This window comes from Erpetoichthys calabaricus, chromosome 9, assembly GCF_900747795.2.
Source record: "Erpetoichthys calabaricus chromosome 9, fErpCal1.3, whole genome shotgun sequence".
Classification (NCBI taxonomy): Eukaryota; Metazoa; Chordata; class Cladistia; order Polypteriformes; family Polypteridae; genus Erpetoichthys; species Erpetoichthys calabaricus.
In genome coordinates this window covers 187,952,540-187,974,266 of record NC_041402.2, presented here as the reverse complement: position 1 = coordinate 187,974,266, position 21,727 = coordinate 187,952,540, and the positions used below count along the sequence as shown (strand labels likewise).

Below are 21,727 nucleotides of genomic sequence, written 5' to 3'. Positions count from 1 at the left end.
CTAGATCACCAAAGCAGCTGAAACTGATGAACAAGCCCCTCTGCTACTTAACTGAGCAGATCAATAGCCCACAAGTTTGACTGACTTGATGCTATATACTCTCATTACAAAGCGGTCCTTTAATTTTTTTGAGCAGTATATTTTATATAGCCCTGCCGCTAGGCCCCCATATCAAACACAAGCACTTACACTGTGGAACAAAGCAGGACCTCATAGGCGTCTTTCTAGTATTATGCTGTACTATTTTTCTCATGGCCTTTCGGGTACATGTTACACATGACTAAAAAGCAGGCTGGAGTGGCTCTGCCACATACCTGTGGCCATGGCGTGCCTGTAATGAAACAACAACGGTGATTTATGTTTCAAAACCATGTGCTGTGCTGTCAATGGTATGCAGAGGAACTTTTAAATCATCGGGTACATTAGGCAGTTCCAGTGACAAACAACTTTTGTCATCATCTTCTGTAATTTAGCATAACACCATGGCCAGATGAATCCAATTGGATTCATCTCAGGGCCTCCTATGCCCACCCTACCCCATTTGGGTGAAAAGTAAAAATGGGATTGAAAAATAAAGACCACTGAATAAAAAAATGGTATCACAAATGTAAAAGAAACCTAGAAAATCTCGAGCGCAGACCTGAACAAAACAAAACATACTGTTTTTTGCTTTGCAAGATACAGTGGGGCAAAAAAGTATTTAGTCAGCCACCAATTGTGCAAGTTCTCCCACTTAAAAAGATGAGAGAGGCCTGTAATTTTCATCATAGCTATACCTCAACTATGAGAGACAAAATGAGAAAAAAAAATCCAGAAAATCACATTGTCTGATTTTTAAAGAATTTATTTGCAAATTATGGTGGAAAATAAGTATTTGGTCACCTACAAACAAGCAAGATTTCTGGCTCTCACAGACCTGTAACTTCTTCTGTAAGAGGCTCCTCTGTCCTCCACTCGTTACCTGTATTAATGGCATCTGTTTGAACTCGTTATCAATATAAAAGACACCTGTCCACAACCTCAAACAGTCACACTCCAAACTCCACTATGGCCAAGACCAAAGAGCTGTCAAAGGACACCAGAAACAAAATTGTAGACCTGCACCAGGCTGGGAAGACTGAATCTGCAATAGGTAAGCAGCTTGGTGTGAAGAAATCAACTGTGGGAGCAATTATTAGAAAATGGAAGACATACAAGACCACTGATCATCTCCCTCGATCTGGGGCTCCACGCAAGATCTCACCCCGTGGGTTCAAAATGATCACAAGAAGGGTGAGCAAAAATCCCAGAACCACACAGGGGGACCTAGTGAATGACCTGCAGAGAGCTGGGACCAAAGTAACAAAGGCTACCATCAGTAACACACTACGCCACCAGGGACTCAAAGCCTGCAGTGCCAGACGTGTCCCCCTGCTTAAGCCAGTACATGTGCAGGCCCATCTGAAGTTTGCTAGAGAGCATTTGGATGATCCAGAAGAGGACTGGGAGAATGTCATATGGTCAGATGAAACCAAAATAGAACTTTTTGGTAAAAACTCTACTCGTCATGTTTGGAGGAAAAAGAATGCTGAGTTGCATCCAAAGAACACCATACCTACTGTAAAGCATGGGGGTGGACACATCACGCTTTGGGGCTGTTTTTCTGCAAAGGGACCAGGACGACTGATCCGTGTAAAGGAAAGAATGAATGGGGCCATGTATCGTCAGATTTTGAGTGAAAACCTCCTTCCATCAGCAAGGACATTGAAGATGAAACGTGGCTGGGTCTTTCAGCATGACAATGATCCCAAACACACCGCCCGGGTAACGAAGGAGTGGCTTCGTAAGAAGCATTTCAAGGTCCTGGAGTGGCCTAGCCAGTCTCCAGATCTCAACCCCATAGAAAATCTTTGGAGGGAGTTGAAAGTCCGTGTTGCCCAGCGACAGCCCCAAAACATCACTGCTCTAGAGGAGATCTGCATGGAGGAATGGGCCAAAATACCAGCAACAGTGTGTGAAAACCTTGTGAAGACTTACAGAAAACGTTTGACCTCTGTCATTGCCAACAAAGGGTATATAACAAAGTACTGAGATGTACTTTTGTTATTGACGAAATACTTTTTTCTACCATAATTTGCAAATAAATTCTTCAAAAATCAGACAATGTGATTTTCTGGATTTTTTTTTCTCATTTTGTCTCTCATAGTTGAGGTGTACCTATGATGAAAATTACAGGCCTCTCTCATCTTTTTAAGTGGGAGAACTTGCACAATTGGTGGCTGACTAAATACTTTTTTGCCCCACTGTACATAATATAAATATATTGTATATACACATATATAGCAGAATTTAAACCCACAGCCGCAGGATTTAAAGTCCTTGGTCCAAAGCTTTAACAACTACCATTACACTGCCTTCCAAAATTACTAGTCATTAAATCTACAAATATTGTGCACAAAAAAGCACTTAGTTAGTTACAAAGTATTTCTGATTAACACTCGATTATCCGACGGCACAATAACTGGGGCTCACCCTCTTATAAAATTTCCTGGGCGAAGCTAGTTATTTTATATGGCACATTCACCTACAAAACATTCCATTATTAGCTTAGTTCATGTTTTTTGGGAGGTCTTTATGTATTGCCTGTCCGGACAGCAGACACAGCTTGGCTGAGGAAAAACATGGCCAACTCTGTATTACTACATTCTACAAGCAGCAACAGTCCAGAGTTACTGCTTGTGACTTCTATCCTTTCCAATTTGTCCTGTTCATGCAATCTTGCATTCACCATTTGAGAAAGAAACACAGGATCAATGTTGACTTTCTATTCATTTCACATACAAATACAATTAAAAACAAAATCTGTTTCAATAACAGATAATTCAATAACCAGATCCAAGTCTTTAGAGTACTGGTACTCCCTGTTTGTGAGACATGGACACTATCCAGTAACCGGAGACGAAGACTGGACTCCTTTGGTACTGGTGTCTCTCTGGAAAATCCTTGGCTACCGCTGGTTTGACTTTGTGTTGCTCATGGTGTCCCGAATGAGGCAAATGACCCGCATTGTGATGGAGCGTCAGTTATGGCACTACGGCCGTGTGGCGCGTTTCCCTGAGGGTGATCCACCTCATAAGATCCGCATTGTTGGGGACCCGAGTGGCTGGACCAGGTAACACCTGGCTGCGGCAGATAGAGGGTCATTTCCGGAGGGTGGGACTGGACCGCGTGACTGCCTAGGGGGGTTGCCAAATGGGATCCCGAGCTGTTTCGTCATGTAGTGGGTTCGTCAACGAAATGTACCAGTGCATGCTCCCCAACTTGACTTGACTTGACTTGTTTCAATAAAATTAAAAAGCAAAGTAAATGTATTAAGTGTGTATCACATCACCCCAAATACAACGCAGCCACCAAAGCGCCACTTCCTGCTGAGCTTGTAACTATTATTCATTTTATATAATGGAATGAGGTGGCAGGTCATAAATCGTGTCACAACTTAGTAAATTCAGGTAAGACATTTAGCTCCGAATGGTCCCTTGGGAGCGGTCACTTGGAGTGGTGTTCAAATGACATTTCCCTCTGGGAAGATCCTATTTCATATTACATAGTAAGTAATATCTAATATATAATCAAGATAGCGTGATACAGTACATAAAAGCTTAATACTTTCCACCGTAAAATACACTGGTTTTGGATTTTATTTAAAAAGTAGATTTTTGATTATTTCGTATATTCCATTTTCTATAGGTTATGCTTAACATAAAGACATGTCTCAATCTGGGATTTGTCATACCTGGGCAAGCTCACTGACAAGGGAAATGGCAGCATAAGCACGAGCTGCTGTGGTTTTCACATACTAAATGTTTCACACTTTATTTTTATAATAAATTGGCACACATTACTTATATATGCAAATATGTTAAAAACATGCCTTTCATGGTACATCTGATTTACGTTTGTGGTTAAAAAGCAGCTACATTCTTCTTGTCAGATAGACTATGGTGTTAACCAGTATATGAAACCCTATGCTTTGAGACTGTACTTGCTGGTAAGTGTTTCCCATGGCATACTGAGATTCAAAATTAGCTGCAGTAATTACAGTGCATGACACTTTAACATTTAACATCTACAATATTACAGGCTAGGACTATCATGTCATTTGATTTTAAGTGCATCTCCTTTTTTTTTTTTTTTTTTTAAAAGTCTTCTGGGTGCAACTTCAGTCTTTAACCGAATGAATTCCCTTAACCACGGGGCAATAAAACCACTTGAAACAAGGAGGGGCAACAAGTGCCTGATCTCAGAGGGGAACCAACTCAACCATTTCTTATGTCACCACCAGATTTTCTTGGGTGCTTGCCTGGACAATTCTGTCTTCGGCACCGTTCTTCTGCTTCAGGAGGAAGGCTGTGCATCAAAGAGTCCAATGAAAATGTGCGACTCTCTTTCTTTAAGAAGCATAGGGCAGCACAAAATTTTTTTGTTTTCCTCCTGGATTCAAATCATGTGGAATATTTTTGTTGTCCTCCTCCCAACTGACACTAAGCCTGTGCCTTAAAATTGTGTATTTTAAATTCAATACTGAGCTTTTTTTTCTGTTTTTGCACGGGCAACACTTTATATTAAAAGTAAATCTCATTACATTAGAGTTACATTAGCTGTATTTATGCTGCAATTACTGTACGGACTAAGCTTTTATTTACAGCATACACACAATGTGATAAAACATACTTAACTGTTGATCCAAATAATGATGTGAAATTAATCATATAAAAAAGTCTTACTAACTGTAAAGTCTGTGGTGAACACTACAGTGTTGATATGAATTTGGGCTGGTCTCCTCAGTCTATGTGTTGATTTACTCACTGGCTTATGTTTATGTAAATGGTCACTTTGAGGCAGCTTTCCTTTACTTTTCATAAAATTGCACTAACGAGAAATGAGAATTATTTTTACTTTCTCGTAGACGAAGTATAGGGAAAGTATTGTAATCGTCCAAAAATTTGATGTCGAGATTTTGATGAATCTCAACGCTTTAAATCGTATACGAAATATAAGGAAAGTGTTGGAATCGTCCAAAAATTCGATGTCGAGATTTTGATGAATCTCAACATTTTAAATTGTATACGAAATATAGGGAAAGTGTTGGAATCATCCAAAAATTTGATGTTGAGATTTTGATGAATCTCAACATTTTAAATTGTATATGAAGTAAATGGAAAGTATTGGAATTGTCCAAAAATTTGATGTAGAGATATTGATGAATCTCAACGTTTTAAATCGTATACGAAGTATAGGGAAAGTGTTGGAATCGTCCAAAAATTCGATGTTGAGATTTTGATGAATCTTAACGTTTTAGATCGTATACGAATTATAGGGAAAGTACTGGAATCGTCCAAAAATTCGATGTCGAGATTTTGATGAATCTCAACATTTTAAATCGTATATGAAGTAAATGGGAAGTATTGGAATTGTCCAAAAATTCGATGCCGAGATTTTGATGAATCTCAACATTTTAAATCGTATATGAAGTAAATGGGAAGTATTGGAATCGTCCAAAAATTCGATGTAGAGATTTTAATGAATCTCGACATTTTAGACCTCTCTGAGTATGAAAATACCATTTTTGGAATTATGCCTCTGTGTGTGTGTCTGTAAATATGATAACTTGAGTACGCTTTGATTACATTTTACCTGAAGAAGGGGCCTGAGTTGTAATCTTTTTAGTTAGCCAATAAAAGGTGTCATTTTACTTGACTTCTCATTATATTCATAATGGCTAACACGGTACAACACCCTAGTACTACTTAGGTTAACCAAATTTTGCATACAATTATTAGGTACAAAACATAGATTTCTATCAACTTTTGGGCTATTTCCACTAACCGGAAGTGGTGCTTTACCTAAACACATACTCAATTTTTTTTTTTTTTTGTCCGATTTATTCAACTTTACTTTTATAATAATTGTTCAATATATTATTAATTTGATTTGATGTTGATGGATCTTTAATGTACATAATATAAAAATATAATCATTGTCTTGCGGTTTACTCCTCAAATATCCATCCTCATATCTGAGTATATGAGAAAGTCGAGGGGAGACAACTCTCGATTTTTTGCATTTTAAATTTTCTATTTTGCCTGAAGAGTTTAACAATTTTGGCAAGAAGAAAACTTTCTCTAAATTTGAGCTTTATCCAAAATTGAAAAATAAAACAATAATAAAAATGTAGAAGGCTGTTAATTCTTAAAGTACTTGTTAGTGCAATTTTTTTATTAACAGAGTCAAATCAGCTTAATCAAATTTAGGTCGTGGGGGTGTGCAGCCTATTCCCCCTTCCCCAGAAAGAGATGCCGGTTAGGTTAACTGGGCTCTGCATTAATGTGTGTGAGTGTGTGTTGGTGAGCAGTTGAGTTGCACCCCATCCAGGACTGGCTTCTGCCTTGTTCCCCAGTGTTAATGGGATGAGCTTCAGACCCTGTAAACCTGAACTGGATTTTATATTACTTAACTGTGTTTGTTTTTAGTGTACTAGGCATTTATGCCATGACACCATTAAAAATGAGAATTGATTCCCAGCTTACTGTCCTAGTTTAATAAAGGTTAGTAAACATGCATAATATGGAAATAATATGTTGTGATAGATATGGAGGGGAGCATACCGCACATCAGAACAAATTGAACTTCAAAGAATTCAGCCAAATCTTTAATAAATGCTACCTGCTTTTTTGTCAACTCACTGGTTTTTGTGCTAATTGTGACAAGTTATATGAAACCACATAGCTATATGGATTGTGTATTTTTATTCTACTAGGAGGAATGATCAAGGAAATCCAGGGTTTGTGCTGAGAATCGATCTAAGCAGAACATTTACTTTGCAATCTGGAACAGATCAAATGCAGCACAAAGAAGAAGAAGAATAAAAGTAACTGAGTCAGCGATCATGTGATTTCACAGTCGCATGTCACGGCCATTACCGCGCACTACCTACCACAAACAAACGCAGCCCTACCATAGTTCACTTTGCTACGATACTTGAGCCTCTACTTTAGTGTTGTGGAACATGTTGGATTAATGTGGGCTTCTTCCTAATAGTTCAGATAACCCAAGGGGAAACGTGGCTGCTGAGCCATCATGGTGCATTGGTGGCCAGTGTTAAAAAGGATAACACTGCATATCTCAAGCAGATTACAACTAATAAATTCTGATTCACCGGTGAGTTGCCCAAAACAAACGTGAAGCCTCCCTGTGTAGTCACATACCTCGGCTTTGTACATTCGGATGAGTCCTTGATTGACTTTGGACCAGGTTGGGACTGCACTGATGTTCCACAGTTGGTTGGAGTGCTCTGCAAATGGACCCGTTTTCATCTGAAACAAAAGAGATTCAAGATAAATACATAGAACAATGATTCAAACTTGACAGAAGAAAATTATTTACAACTTTAACTTAAACTTTATTAAAACTCTTACTAAAAAACTTTTCAGGTAAATCAAACGTGGTAGCAATCCCTGTTTGAAGGGAGAAAAAGTAAACTCATTAGGAAAGAAGCAGTATTATTATTTTTTATTTACTTTTTTTAATGAGGTTGACAAGAGTAAAGAACAGATCCTATGAAATGGTTACTGGAATTTACACCAGTTTAGTTTTTCAGCATGTGTGTGTATGTATGTATATATATATATATATATATGCTGCATAGTTTTTACTGTTAAATAATGTAAAGAGTACGTGACACGTGTTTCGCCCTAATTCTGGGCTCATCAGGCGTACACACTCACTGCACCGCCTCTCGGGGATCGAACCTCGGACGTCAGCGTCAGAGGCGAAGCCTCTTTACGTTGCACCACGGCATGTGGTTCGTTTATTTGACAGCATGTAGCTCGGGGTAATTACATTCATGACATTCGTAGTCTGAATCACAATCTGATTGTATGGGTGGTTACCCACCAGGTAACACGTGTCGCATATTCTTTGCATTATTTGACAGTAAAAACTACGCAGCATTCTATGATCTGCTTCTCGCAACTGAAGAGGGCATCATGGCGGATGTTTGCCGACTTGCAGACCAACCACAAGCGTTACCTGGTAGGTAACCACCCATACAATCAAATTGTGATTCAGACTACGAATGTCATGAATATATATAAATATATAAATAAATATATACATATATATATATATATATATATATATATATATATATATATATATATATATATATATATATATATATATATTTATTTATTTATTTATTTATATATATTCATATATATATATATATATATATATATATATATATATATATATATATATATATATATATATATATATATATATAGAGACACCCTGGATGAAAACCTGCTCCAGAGCGCTCTTGACCTCAGACTGGGGCGACGGTTCATCTTTCAGCAGGACAACGACCCTAAGCACACAGCCAAGATATCAAAGAAGTGGCTTCAGGACGACTCTGTGAATGTCCTTGAGTGGCCCAGCCAGAGCCCAGACTTGAATCCGATTGAACATCTCTGGAGAGATCTTAAAATGGCTCTGCACCGACGCTTCCCATCCAACCTGATGGAGCTTGAGAGGTGCTGCAAAGAGGAATGGGCGAAACTGGCCAAGGATAGGTGTGCCAAGCTTGTGGCATCATATTCAACAAGACTTGAGGCTGTAATTGCTGCCAAAGGGGCATCGACAAAGTATTGAGCAAAGGCTGTGAATACTTATGGACATGGGATTTCTCCGTTTTTTTATTTTTAATAAATTTGCAAAAACCTCAAGTAAACTTTTTTCACGTTGTCATTATGGGGTGTTGTGTGTAGAATTCTGAGGAAAAAAATGAATTTAATCCATTATGGAATAAGGCTGTAACATAACAAAAGGTGGAGAAAGTGATGTGCTGTGAATACTTTCCTGATGCACTGTATGTATAGAGCAAGAGAGACACACATACACAGTACATATACTGTATATACATACATACTGTATGTCAAATATACATGTACCGCTACATGTTATGATATGAGAATGAATTGGGGGAAGATTATAAAGGTTGCACAGCAGCTTCATTTTGCACATTATTTCTCACTTTCACCTTGCAGCATTTAAGACTTGGAGCCAACAGATGATACGTAATGTCATCAATACTTTATCTCCAAGTCATCCTTTATCAGTCTAGTAGACAAAAAAAATTAAATAAACACCCTGCTACACAGAGGCCACTGTTATTGCAGACCAGCACATATACATAGATTTTCTTCTTTATATTTCAACATTATTAGAGTTTATGTTCTTTCTTTTTCCTTTAATGGCATCCAAATAGTGAGAGAGCTGAGGTGCAAATGACCATGAAGGCTAAAGAGAAGCGGCTATTCCAGGCCCATATTCACTTGTAACTAGACGATATGTGGCGTAATGGATAGGAACTGAACATAGACCATACAACTGTGGAATCAATTTTCATCTCAAAATAAATATGGGACTCTGATCTGAACTCATCTGTGTTCTAACTGGAATAAAAACAGTACGGAAACAGTTGCAACTATGGGTTTGTTGTTAGAGAGAACTTGTGATGGTATTTGGTAAAGAAATGACATTCATAAAATAAAGGCTTGTGTGCAAACAATGGCTTAAATATCCTAATGATATCAAAATATATCCAGCAGAAAAATTACTACAATTGCGATAAGGAAAACATACTGTACATGGACTTTTTTTTTCTCGTTTTTACGATTTAATAAGTTGACTGTCTAAAGTAAAGCAATACAGGCACAAAATGGTAAGCAATAGCTTGTTGAATAAAGAAAGAAAATCAGATTCAAAGAAGAAATTGTTTGCAACAAAAACCAGCAGTCAAATCTCCATTCAGGACTGAATTTATTACAGACAGAGTGTGAGGTGTACCATCATCTGAACGTTAGCCACTGCCATGTTTGTTTGTTTTGCTGGAGTACAGGAGAGTTCCAGAAAGGGGAGCGCTTTTCTCAGAAGTGGGCTGATTGGCATCTTAAATTTGCATAGCATTTGCTCTGTTTTCTTTCACACTGCAACAACAGCCTCCGAAGTCCCCACTGTGCTCTCACCCCCCACCCATTATCACTGTTTGAGGTGACATTTGCCAGAGATCATGCAACAACTCTCTGATAGCTTGAATCTCCCATCCCTTGTAGTCAACATTAACTATGTTACACTGTGACGTAAATTTCATCAGCAGTTCTGGCATGTAGACATACAGGGTAGGATTCAAAAGTAATGAGCCTTTGTTCAAAAAGACAAATTTATTGAGCAAATCGGTACAACTAATTAAGTCTTCAAAATAGGCACCTCCTGCATCAATACACTTTTGTAGGCGGCTGTTCCATGACTCGAAGGCGTCCACGTAGGCCTGTTCCAGGATGGCTGCAAGGGCTGCCTTGACATTTGCTTGGATGTCCTCGATCAAGTTGAAGCGTTTTCCTTTCAGCGCTGATTTTAAGCGCGGAAACAAGAAGAAGTCAGAAGGCGACACGTCCGGACTGTAGGGAGGCTGGGGAACCACCGGAACGTTCACCCGGGCCAGGTAGGCGCTCAAGATGAAGGCGGTGTGGCTGGGCGCGTTATCGTGGTGAAGCTTCCAGCTGTCCTTGATGTCCCTTCGCTTGCGCGCGACGCTTCTTTTCAGCCTTTTCAGGACTTCCAAGTAGTAAGCAGCATTCACGGTCTGTCCTTGCGGGACAAACTCGTAGTGGATGATCCCCTTCACTCCGAAGAAGGCAATGAGCATGGTCTTCATCTTCAATGCGTACCGTTGCTCTAACGAACTTTCCATTCCGCCATATAACGCACTACCGCACAGGGATTCCCATCAAGGCCGATCCTACCGCTCCGAAAGCTCAGAACGGTAGGAGCTCCGTTGCGTTGTGAAGCCAACACCCACCGTCGCTGGCAAGTGGGGCGCACGGCGAGGTACGTTCGCGTCAGAACAAAATGAGGCTCATTACTTTTGAATCCTACCCTGTATGCATCGCCAACATGTGTGTACCTATGCACGTCTACTGTGCATGCACCAGACAAGAAAACGTGAGCTAACTCAAGAAACAGTTGTGTATCTGCACCTATACAATCCAAAATTAAAAGCAAACAAAAGAGCAGCCAAATGTGCCAAAATTCATGAAGAAAAGCCTGGGCAGAGATGGAAATTTTATCCAGGTGATCTACCACCAGTGACGTGCAGTGAGGTTCATGGCAGGTGAGGCACGGACTACTTCAGAGTGAGATTTACAAATATATGAACCCCAAAGAGTCGCTTATTTACTATTCAATTGGCAGCCTGCACATTGACTACTGGTTATGTTTCGTATCTCATCAGCATTCTTTACACACACACAGGTAAGGCGCATATTTGGCTAAGAAAGAACGTTACATTTAGAGTGGCGAGACAGCACAGAGACACGAAGTGGCAAAAGGACAGCTGCTGTACAGGCTTTGAAATGATCGGGCAGCAAGACAAGCAGAACAGGCAGCTCGCCAACAGCAGAAAGACAGCAGATGACCCGACGGCATCTCCTTAGCGTGCGTTCAGCCATACCCCCTTCACAATGTGTGCAGCGTTATACTTCCTGCCAGAAAGAGATGTAACCACTCCCGGGGCTGAAAATAAAGGACAAGTATTGTTTTTACAAAAGTGAAAATAATGCATATGTAACAATTCCCATGAAAATAACAATCTCTGTAAATTGTATATCCGGTAAACCAAACCCGAGGGTGGGTGAGCGAAGCGAGCAGGGGGCGAAACCCCATAGTTTATTAATATGTCTTTTGGATGTCAGGAAAAAAAAAACCCAAGCAGACACAGGCAGATCATATAATAAACTCCAAACACTGGAACTCAGGACACTATGGCCGTAAGGTGGCATTGCTACCCACCCCATAGTGCCACCATGCAACCCTGCATCTGAAAAGAATTTGCAAGACCTTCTGACAGCACATCTGCGTCACCTGGACTTTTAAGATTTTGCCAACAGATCGCCACATCAGTCTAACAAGACTGGGAAGCCCACCTTTATTTCAAAAGGGCTTTCTATGCTGCAACTGTCAGCAACAAGTCATACTCTTTATTTTATGCTGCCTATTTAGTGACGTTTTTACTATTCAGATTCAAATTTTATTATTCGTGAAGGTGTTTTAGAGTTGACTGTGCTTACTTACACCTTGTTGTTTTTGTGATCCTATCTGCATTTCAAGCTCTTGTAAAGATAAAGCTTCATTGATTGACTGACTGGAACTCTAGGGGGTTCATTTTCAAAGCTTGGAATGTTGGTGATAGGAATTTTAAAATAGCTGTGAAAAGGGAAGAGAAGCATCTAAGAAGCTCCATGATAAGACGTCTGGTGTATTACAGTATCAAATAAAAGACAAAAGGTCTTACAACTGGGTGAAAAAGATTCTTTCAGAACCAAGAATAAGGGACTGGGGTGTGACGCTGCGAGCATGAGAGTGATGATCAGCTGGCTGACTTATAAAGATTTGTATGTGTAACTGATTTTCCTTTTCATATTTCTGAAAATCCTGAGATAACGTCGGTACTAGAACACACACAATTATCTTTCACTCATTTAAAACTGCTCACACATGCAGCAGTCCCAGTAGGGTAAAGTCCCACACACTTATACTGAGTATTTCTACTGCTTGTAAGATGACACGCAACACACACAAACTTGAAATCAAAACCAGAAGTCCGAAAAGTTACCGAAGGCTGCACTCTCATTCACAATGCTAGAATTTTAAAATGTTCTTTCTTAGCTGGAGGTGCTCAGCTGCTTGTTTTCTATCGGAGAGCCAAATTTCATATTTAAAGCAGGGTTGTTCTCAGTGTGAATTTTCCGCTTATTCGCAGGATGCTAAAGTTAGAGGTCTTGCCAGTGCAAACTCTTACATGATACGACGTATGATTGGTCAGATTTTGTGCCTATTTAGGGAAAAAAAAATGATGCGACTTGTGCAAAAATATTTTAAAATTAAGTGCACAGTATGGTATCTGCCCAAGTTAATTGAATGAGATATCTGAAATATCTCAAATAAGGGGCAAATGGGAGATTTTCTCTCTTTTTTTTTTAAGAATAAGTCAGGATTCGAATGATTGGGGCTGAAATTTAAGACTATGCTGGTAAACATGGGCCTGTTTGGTCCACTTACTTACAGTGGGTACGGAAAGTATTCAGACCCCCTTCAATTTTTCACTCTTTGTCATATTGCAGCCATTTGCTAAAATCATTTAAATTAATTTTTGTCCTCATTAATGTACACACAGCACCCCATATTGACAGACAAAAAAAAAAGAATTTTTGAAATTGTTGCAGATTTATTAAAAAAGAAAAACTGAAATATCACATGGTCCTAAGTATTCAGACCCTTTGCTCAGTATTTAGTAGAAGCACCCTTTTGAGCTAATACAGCCATGAGTCTTCTAGGGAAAGATGCAACAAGTTTTTCACACCTGGATTTGGGGATCCTCTGCCATTCCTCCTTGCAGATCCTCTCCAGTTCTGTCAGGTTGGATGGTAAACGTTGGTGGACAGCCATTTTTAGGTCTCTCCAGAGATGCTCAATTGGGTTTAAGTGAGGGCTCTGGCTGGGCCATTCAAGAACTGTCACAGAGTTGTTGTGAAGCCACTCCTTCGTTATTTTAGCTGTGTGCTTAGGGTCATTGTCTTGTTGGAAGGTAAACCTTCGGCCCAGTCTGAGGTCCTTAGCACTCTGGAGAAGGTTTTTGTCCAGGATATCCCTGTACTTGGCCGCATTCATCTTTCCCTCGGTTGCAACCAGTCGTCCTGTCCCTGCAGCTGAAAAACACCCCCACAGCATGATGCTGCCACCGCCATGCTTCACTGTGGGGACTGTATTGGACAAGTGATGAGCAGTGCCTGGTTGTCTCCACACATACCTCAGTGCAAGACACATGACAGCCCGCATGGAGTTTGCTAAAAGACACCTGAAGCACTCTAAGATGGTGAGGAATAAGATTCTCTGGTCTGATGAGACCAAGATAGAACTTTTTAGCCTTAATTCTAAGCGGTATGTGTGAAAAATTGAAGGGGGTCTGAATACTTTCCGTACCCACTGTATTATAACCATAGTAAGAAGTCAAGCAAAATGACACCCTTTATTGGCAAACTAAAAAGATTACAATGCAAGATCTTGCATGAAGAAGGGGCCGGAGTTGCACTGAAAGCTTGCATATTGTCATCTTTTCATCTAGCCAATAAAAGGTGTCATTTTGCTCCTCAACTTCTCACAACATTCATAATGGCTAACACGGTAGAACACCCTAGTAGTTATAACAACCATAAAATGCTTCAAAACCTTTTGCACGAAATGAGAAAGCAATGATGTGATCACAGAGAAAAATTGGTTTGCGACAATTGAGGAAGAGTAGCTGCCCTGCACAGGAAAAAGAGACCGGATGGCAAGCTGTGTGAAAAATCAGATGTCAAGTGGACAAAGTTAGGGGAAACTCGAAGAAGATGTAGTTAACAAGTGACTTCCTTGGGCACACGCAGTGCTCCCTATTCTATCGGCTTCTTCTTGATCTGCACAATGTGGTAAAATGAAGATTGGAATGTAGAATACTCTTATGTGCATACAGTACATCCGGAAAGTATTCACAGCGCATCACTTTTTCCACATTTTGTTATGTTACAGCCTTATTCCAAAATGGATTAAATTCATTTTTCCTCCGAATTCTACACACAACACCCCATAATGACAACGTGAAAAAAGTTTACTTGAGGTGTTTGCAAATTTATTAAAAATAAAAAAACTGAGAAAGCACATGTACATAAGTATTCACAGCCTTTGCTCAATACTTTGTCGATGCACCTTTGGCAGTAATTACAGCCTCAAGTCTTTTTGAATATGATGCCACAAGCTTGGCACACCTATCCTTGGCCAGTTTCGCCCATTCCTCTTTGCAGCACCTCTCAAGCTCCATCAGGTTGGATGGGAAGCGTCGGTGCACAGCCATTTTAAGATCTCTCCAGAGATGTTCAATCAGATTCAAGTCTGGGCTCTGGCTGGGCCACTCAAGGACATTCACAGAGTTGTCCTGAAGCCACTCCTTTGATATCTTGGCTGTGTGCTTAGGGTCGTTGTCCTGCTGAAAGATGAACCGTCGCCCCAGTCTGAGGTCAAGAGCGCTCTGGAGCAGGTTTTCATCCAGGATGTCTCTATACATTGCTGCAGTCATCTTTCCCTTTATCCTGACTAGTCTCCCAGTTCACCACAGCATGATGCTGCCACCACCATGCTTCACTGTAGGGATGGTATTGGCCTGGTGATGAGCGGTGCATGGTTTCCTCCAAACGTGACGCCTGGCATTCACACCAAAGAGTTCAATCTTTGTCTCATCAGACCAGAGAATTTTGTTTCTCATGGTCTGAGAGTCCTTCAGGTGCCTTTTGGCAAACTCCAGGTGGGCTGCCATGTGCCTTTTACTAAGGAGTGACTTCCGTCTGGCCACTCTACCATACAGGCCTGATTGGTGGATTGCTGCAGAGATGGTTGTCCTTCTGGAAGGTTCTCCTCTCTCCACAGAGGACCTCTGGAGCTCTGACAGAGTGACCTCCCTGACTAAGGCCCTTCTCCCCCGATCGCTCAGTTTAGATGGCCGGCCAGCTTTAGGAAGAGTCCTGGTGGTTTTGAACTTCTTCCACTTATGGATGATGGAGGCCACTGTGCTCATTGGGACCTTCAAAGCAGCAGAATTTTTTTTGTAACCTTCCCCAGATTTGTGCCTTGAGACAATCCTGTCTCAGAGGTCTACAGACAATTCCTTTGACTTCATGCTTGGTTTGTGCTCTGACATGAACTGTCAACTGTGGGACCTTCTATAGACAGGTGTGTGCCTTTCCAAATCATGTCCAGTCAACTGAATTTACCACAGGTGGACTCCAATGAAGCTGTAGAAACATCTCAAGGATGATCAGGGGAAACAGGAGGCACCTGAGCTCAATTTTGAGCTTCATGGCAAAGGCTGTGAATACTTATGCACATGTTGTTTCTCATTTTTTTTTATTTTTAATAAATTTGCAAAAATCTCAAGTAAACTTTTTTCATGTTGTCATTATGGGGTTGTCGTGTGTATAATTCTGAGGAAAAAAATAAATTTAATCCATTTTGGAATAAGGCTGTAACATAACAAAATGTGGAAAAAGGGATGCGCTGTGAATACTTTTCGGATGCACTGTAAACTTTAATGAACCTGGGGTTGGGGTGGTGGGTGGCTCGATTGGAAAATACATGAAATATTGCAGAGAACTAAGGTATACCGTTGAAAGTCAGACCTTACACGCTTCAACTCTGCAGGATTCCCTAGAGAAGCAAATGAATTCACTAAATATTAAACATTCACACAAATAAATATGTATCAAATATGTTGTACCTGGCTTCCAATTTGACTTGTATTGGTTTTAAGATGTATATGGAATCTGTATAAAAATACAAGGCACCGAGTTAACAAAAACATACAGAGGTGTGAATCTCTCTACACTTATTTTGGTAAGAAGACCTGAAACCACATTTTTTTGGGCATTATATAATTGCACATGTGTTGGGTACGGCCAATAATAATAATAATAATAATAATAATAATAATTCTTTGCATTTATATAGCGCTTTTCTCACTACTCAAAGCGCTCATCAATTGCAGGTTAAGAGCCTTGCTCAAGGGCCCAACAGAGCAGAGTCCCTATTGGCATTTACGGGATTCGAACCAGCAACCTTCTGATTGCCAGTGCAGATCCCTAGCCTCAGAGCCACCACTCCGCCAGCAAGCACAGAACATCACTCAGTGTGTGGTTTATTATTTTTAAAAATATCTTATGTGCTTTATGCACAAAATGAGAAAGCAACAATGTGATCGTACAGATGAATGGGTTGCCGACAATTGAGGAAGGGCAGCTGCCCTGCACAGGAAAAAGAGACTGGATGGTGAGTTGTGTGAAAAAAATCAGATGTGAAGTGGACGAAGTTAGGCAAAACTCGAAGAAGACATGGTTATCAAGTGACCTCCTTGGGCATACGCAGTGCTCCCTATTCTCCATCGGCTTCTTCTTGATCGACACGATGTGGTAAAATACAGATGGGAATGTAGAATGCTCTCATGTACATCAGCTTTAAAGAACCTGGGGTTGGGGTGGTGGGTTGCTCGATTGTAAAATATATGCAGTATTGCAGAGAACTAAGGTGCACCGTTGAAGGTCAGACTGTGATGTGCCGCTATGCTCCAGTTTTCAAAACAGAAAAAGCAAACTACTGCTATCGCGTGCCAACCCACTTCACACTTTGGGTACAACACAAGCCGTGAGCAATAGCGACGTGTCTTGGTCAGTTTAAGTGCTTGCACAGCCCAGTAAAGGAGTCCCCCATAGACAGAACATAGGAGAGGTGGACACTGTGCATAGTTCACGATATTATTTCTTTTTACCTGTTCTTATCTATACAATGCTTACAACGTTCAGTTCCATTACCTAGGCCACATAAACTTTCAGCCTGCACACATCAATGTTGTACAGTTTGTAGTAAATTAAAGGAAACCACAATTCAGTGTACTGTATATTGCTTTTGATCTAAAGCCTGTAAAACTTGGTAACGGTATAAGATAACAGATCAAAGTATTACATTAAAATCAGACTGAACAATTTTTGCAGGATCTGCTACAGGGTGAAATTATATTTGTACCCCCAAATTCCCATTATTCCTAATAATGTTTGGATTCAAACAGACACAATTTCTGCTAAAATTGTGTTTTGCAATGGCGACCAACAAAAACAAGACAACGGCAGGAATGTTCTGCTCGTGAGGAAATGTATGCAGTAGGTTCAAGAGTAAGGAGCTCCAGTGACCTAATAATATTAGCCCCAAGTGTAAAATAAAAGCAAAAAAACAAATATCTTATGCAGAAAAGTACTTTGTTACCTACACAGTACATCTGATACATCTGATTAAGCCTCAGCTTTATAACTGAGGCCCACTGTCTTCGGAAATTTACTGGGAAAAGCCTGGTACATAGCTAGTAAGTAAACTAAACTATAATTAGCCTTGGACTCTCTACAACTAACAACAGTAATTTTTTATACTCAAACCTGAATGTGCCGTCTATGAATGCCATTTCTGTCACCACAAGCCTATTTAGGATTTGATTTTTAAACTAAATAGTAAAATTCAATTAAAAGACATGCATTTTACATACTCTACTAATGCATGTAATTAAATTCTATTACCAGTGCTATTTTTTAACAATTGTTATAAAAATGTAATTTTAATCTTTGATGAAATGGATACCAATTAATAATACTGCTACTTTGAAAGTAGTTAATTAAAATTACATTCACATTACAAGCCTTCTGCGGTGGGTTGGCACCCTGCCCGGGATTGGTTCCTGCCTTGTGCCCTGTGTTGGCTGGGATTGGCTCCAGCAGACCCCCCGTGACCCTGTGTTCGGATTCAGCGGGTTGGAAAATGGATGGATGGATTACAAGCCCTGTCGCTCAATTCCAATTTTTAGCTCAGATCTGATTTTACTATCTTGACGGTTCACATAAACACAGGTGACCTGCCATATCTAACTGTAATGTAAATGCGCCCGTCTCCTGAAACGTCATGCATGCGCACATTGATACATTTCTGCAGGAGTCATCTGCCTTATCTTCTTCTTTCGGCTGCTCCCACTAGGGGTCGCCACAGCAGATCATCTTGTTCCATATCTTCCTGTCCTCGTCATCTTGCTCTGTCACAACCATCACCTCAGCACATCCATAAACTTCCTCTTCTCCTCTTGCCTGGCGGCTCTATGCTTAGTACCCTTCTCCCAATAAACCCAGCATGTCTCTACTCTGCATACGTCCAAACCAACGGCATCACCTCTCTGACTTTATCTCCAAACCGTCCCACCTGAGCAAACCCTCTAATGTCCTCATTTTTAATCCTGTCCATCCTCGTCACACCCAATGCAAATCTTAGCATCTTTATCTCTGCCACCTCCAGCTCTGTCTCCTGCTTTCTGGTCAGTGCCACCGTATCCAACCCATTTAACATAGCTGGTCTCACTACCGTCCTGTAATAATAATAATTCTTTACATTTATATAGCACTTTTCTCACTACTCAAAGCGCTTTCCACACAGGGAGGACCTGGGATGCGAACCCACAATCTCCTTACTGCAAAGCAGCAGCACTACCACTGTGCCACCTGTGACTGTAGACCTTCCCTTTCACTCTTGCTTATACCCGTCTGTCACAAATAACTCCTGACACTCTTCTCCACCCTGCCTGCACTCTCTTTTTCACTTCTCTTCCACAATCCCCGTTACTCTGAACTGTTGATCCCAAATATTTAAACACAACATGCGGACAACAATCTGCGTTGCCAACAACAAACGAGAAACATCATGCATGTCAGATGACTCACACACGGTGTTAAAACCGACAAAATGAGCAGGCTAGTAGCGAGTGTGTGCATTGTATTTTGCTCAGGAGGACAGCAGTTTGTGAACTGTACATAATTAGGTCTACAGGGTGAAAAAAAGCCAGACGGCTAGCTTTTCCTGTTTCTGCTGCATCAAGAGATGTGTGGGACTTGAGCACCATGCAAGTCAGAATTTCAGTCAATAAACTTTAAGTTGAACATTTTATTCCTCAATTACAGTGAGGAACATAAGTATTTGAACACCCTGCGATTCTGCAAGTTCTCCCACTTAGAAATCATGGAGGGGTCTGAAATTCCCATTGTAGGTGCATTCCCACTGTGAGAGACAGAATGTAAAAAAAAAATCAGGAAATCCCATTGTATGATTTGTACAGAATTTATTTGTATTGCACTGCTGCACATAAGTATTTGAACACCTGACAATCAGCAAGAATTCTGGCTCTCAAAGACCTGTTACTCTGCCTTTAAGAAGTCCACCTCTACTCCACTTAGTAATCTTAATTAGTAGCACCTTTCTGAGCTCTTTAAAGACACCTGTCCACCTCACAGTCAGTCAGACTCCAACTACTACCATGGGCAAGACCACAGAGCTGTCAAAAGACAGCAGAGACAAAATTGTGGACCTCCACAAGGCTGGAAAGGGCTACGGGGCAATTGCCAAGCAGCTTGGTGAAAATAGATCAACTGTTGGAGCAATTGTCAGAAAATGGAAGAGGCTAAAGACGACTGTCAGTCTCTCTCGGACTGGGGCTCCATGCAAGATCTCACCTCGTGGGGTATCACAGAAGATGAGAAAGGTGAGGAATCAGCCCAGAACTACACGGGAGGAGCTGGTCAATGACATGAAGAGAGCTGGGACCACAGTTTCAAAGGATCACTGTCGGTAGAACACTATGCCATCATGGTTTCAAATCACGCATTGCACGGAAGGTTCCCCTGCGCAAGTCATCACATGTCCAGGCCCGTCTGAAGTTTGCCAATGACCATCTGGATGATCCAGAGGAGGCATGGGAGAAAGTCATGTGGTCAGATGAGACCAAAATAGGACTTTTTGTTGTAAACTTCACTCGCAGTGTTTGGAGGAAAAAGAAGGAGGAGTTGAACACCATCCCTACTGTGAAGCATGGGGGTGGAAAACATCATGCTTTGGGGGCGCTTTTCTGCGAAGGGGACTGGACGATTGCACTGTATTAAGGAGAGGATGAATGGGGCCATGTATTGTGAGATTTTGAGCAACAACCTCCTTCCCTCAGTCAGAGCACTGAAGATGGGTCGTGGCTAGGTCTTCCAACATGACAATGACCCGAAGCACACAGCCAGGATAACCAAGGAGTGGCTCCGTAAGAAGCATATCAAGGTTCTGGAGTGGCCTAGCCAGTCTCCAGACCTAAATCCAGTCGAAAATCTTTGGAGGGAGCTGAAACTCCGTGTTGCTCAGCGCCAGCCCCGGAACCTGACAGATCTAGAGGAGATCTGTGTGGAGGAGTGGACCAAAATCCCTGTTGCAGTGTGTGCAAACCTGGTCAAGAACTATGGGAAATGTTTGACCTCTGTAATTGCAAACAAAGGCTTCTGTACCAAAAATTAACACAGATTTTCTCAGATGTTCACATACTTATGTGCAGCAGTGCAATACAAATAAATTCTGTACAAATCATACAATGGGATTTTCTGAATTTTTTTTTTTACATTCTGTCTCTCACAGTGGGAATGAAACTACAATGTGAATTTCAGACCCCTCCATGATTTCTAAGTGGGAGAACTTGCAAAATCGCAGGGTGTTCAAAGACTTATGTTCCTCGCTGTACCTAACAAAGAAGCCTTGCTGAGGTCATTAATGGAAATATGAGACACAACTGGGTTGTCACTGCTCTTGTAGGGAGGAAAGGCTTGCCTCCCCCATCTGACCAGCACAATTGACTCGTCACACAAGAAAAATCATTTTTAAATAAATACAGGAAAAAAATGAACAAGAACATGCACTTTTTTCTTGCCTTTCTGTAGCCATAAATTGCAGCCACAGCACAATCACGTCTTAAGGCCATGTCACTTGACATCCCTTTTCCAAAGATTTTCCGTCACAGACTTGATTTACATAATCTCAGCAAGTCAGAGACAGTTGTGCAGTGTGACATATTCAGCGATTCAGTCCAACTAGTTTGTGACTCACCCCTGTCTTAAGCCATTGGGACGGGTCCTGCGCGTGCTGGCAAACCAATGAGCACTCACTCATCTGGAAGTACAATAGAATAAGGAATGCGGGTGTTTTGGATGTGACAAAC

The 21,727-nt window shown here is 40.8% G+C and overlaps 2 protein-coding genes across 3 annotated transcripts in view; both read right to left on the bottom strand.

Moving 5' to 3' along the window:
* The window catches only part of adamts13 (ADAM metallopeptidase with thrombospondin type 1 motif, 13), a 570,965-nt gene that overhangs the window by 275,136 nt on the left and 274,102 nt on the right, over positions 1–21,727 (bottom strand). The window lies entirely within an intron of this gene.
* Positions 1–21,727, bottom strand: part of ptpa (protein phosphatase 2 phosphatase activator) — a 257,007-nt gene that overhangs the window by 113,550 nt on the left and 121,730 nt on the right. For both annotated transcript variants that reach the window (XM_051932320.1, XM_028808651.2), the window contains exon 9: positions 7,245–7,352. In XM_051932320.1, the coding sequence (XP_051788280.1) occupies positions 7,245–7,352 (108 nt within the window). The remainder of the gene's footprint in view (positions 1–7,244; positions 7,353–21,727) is intronic.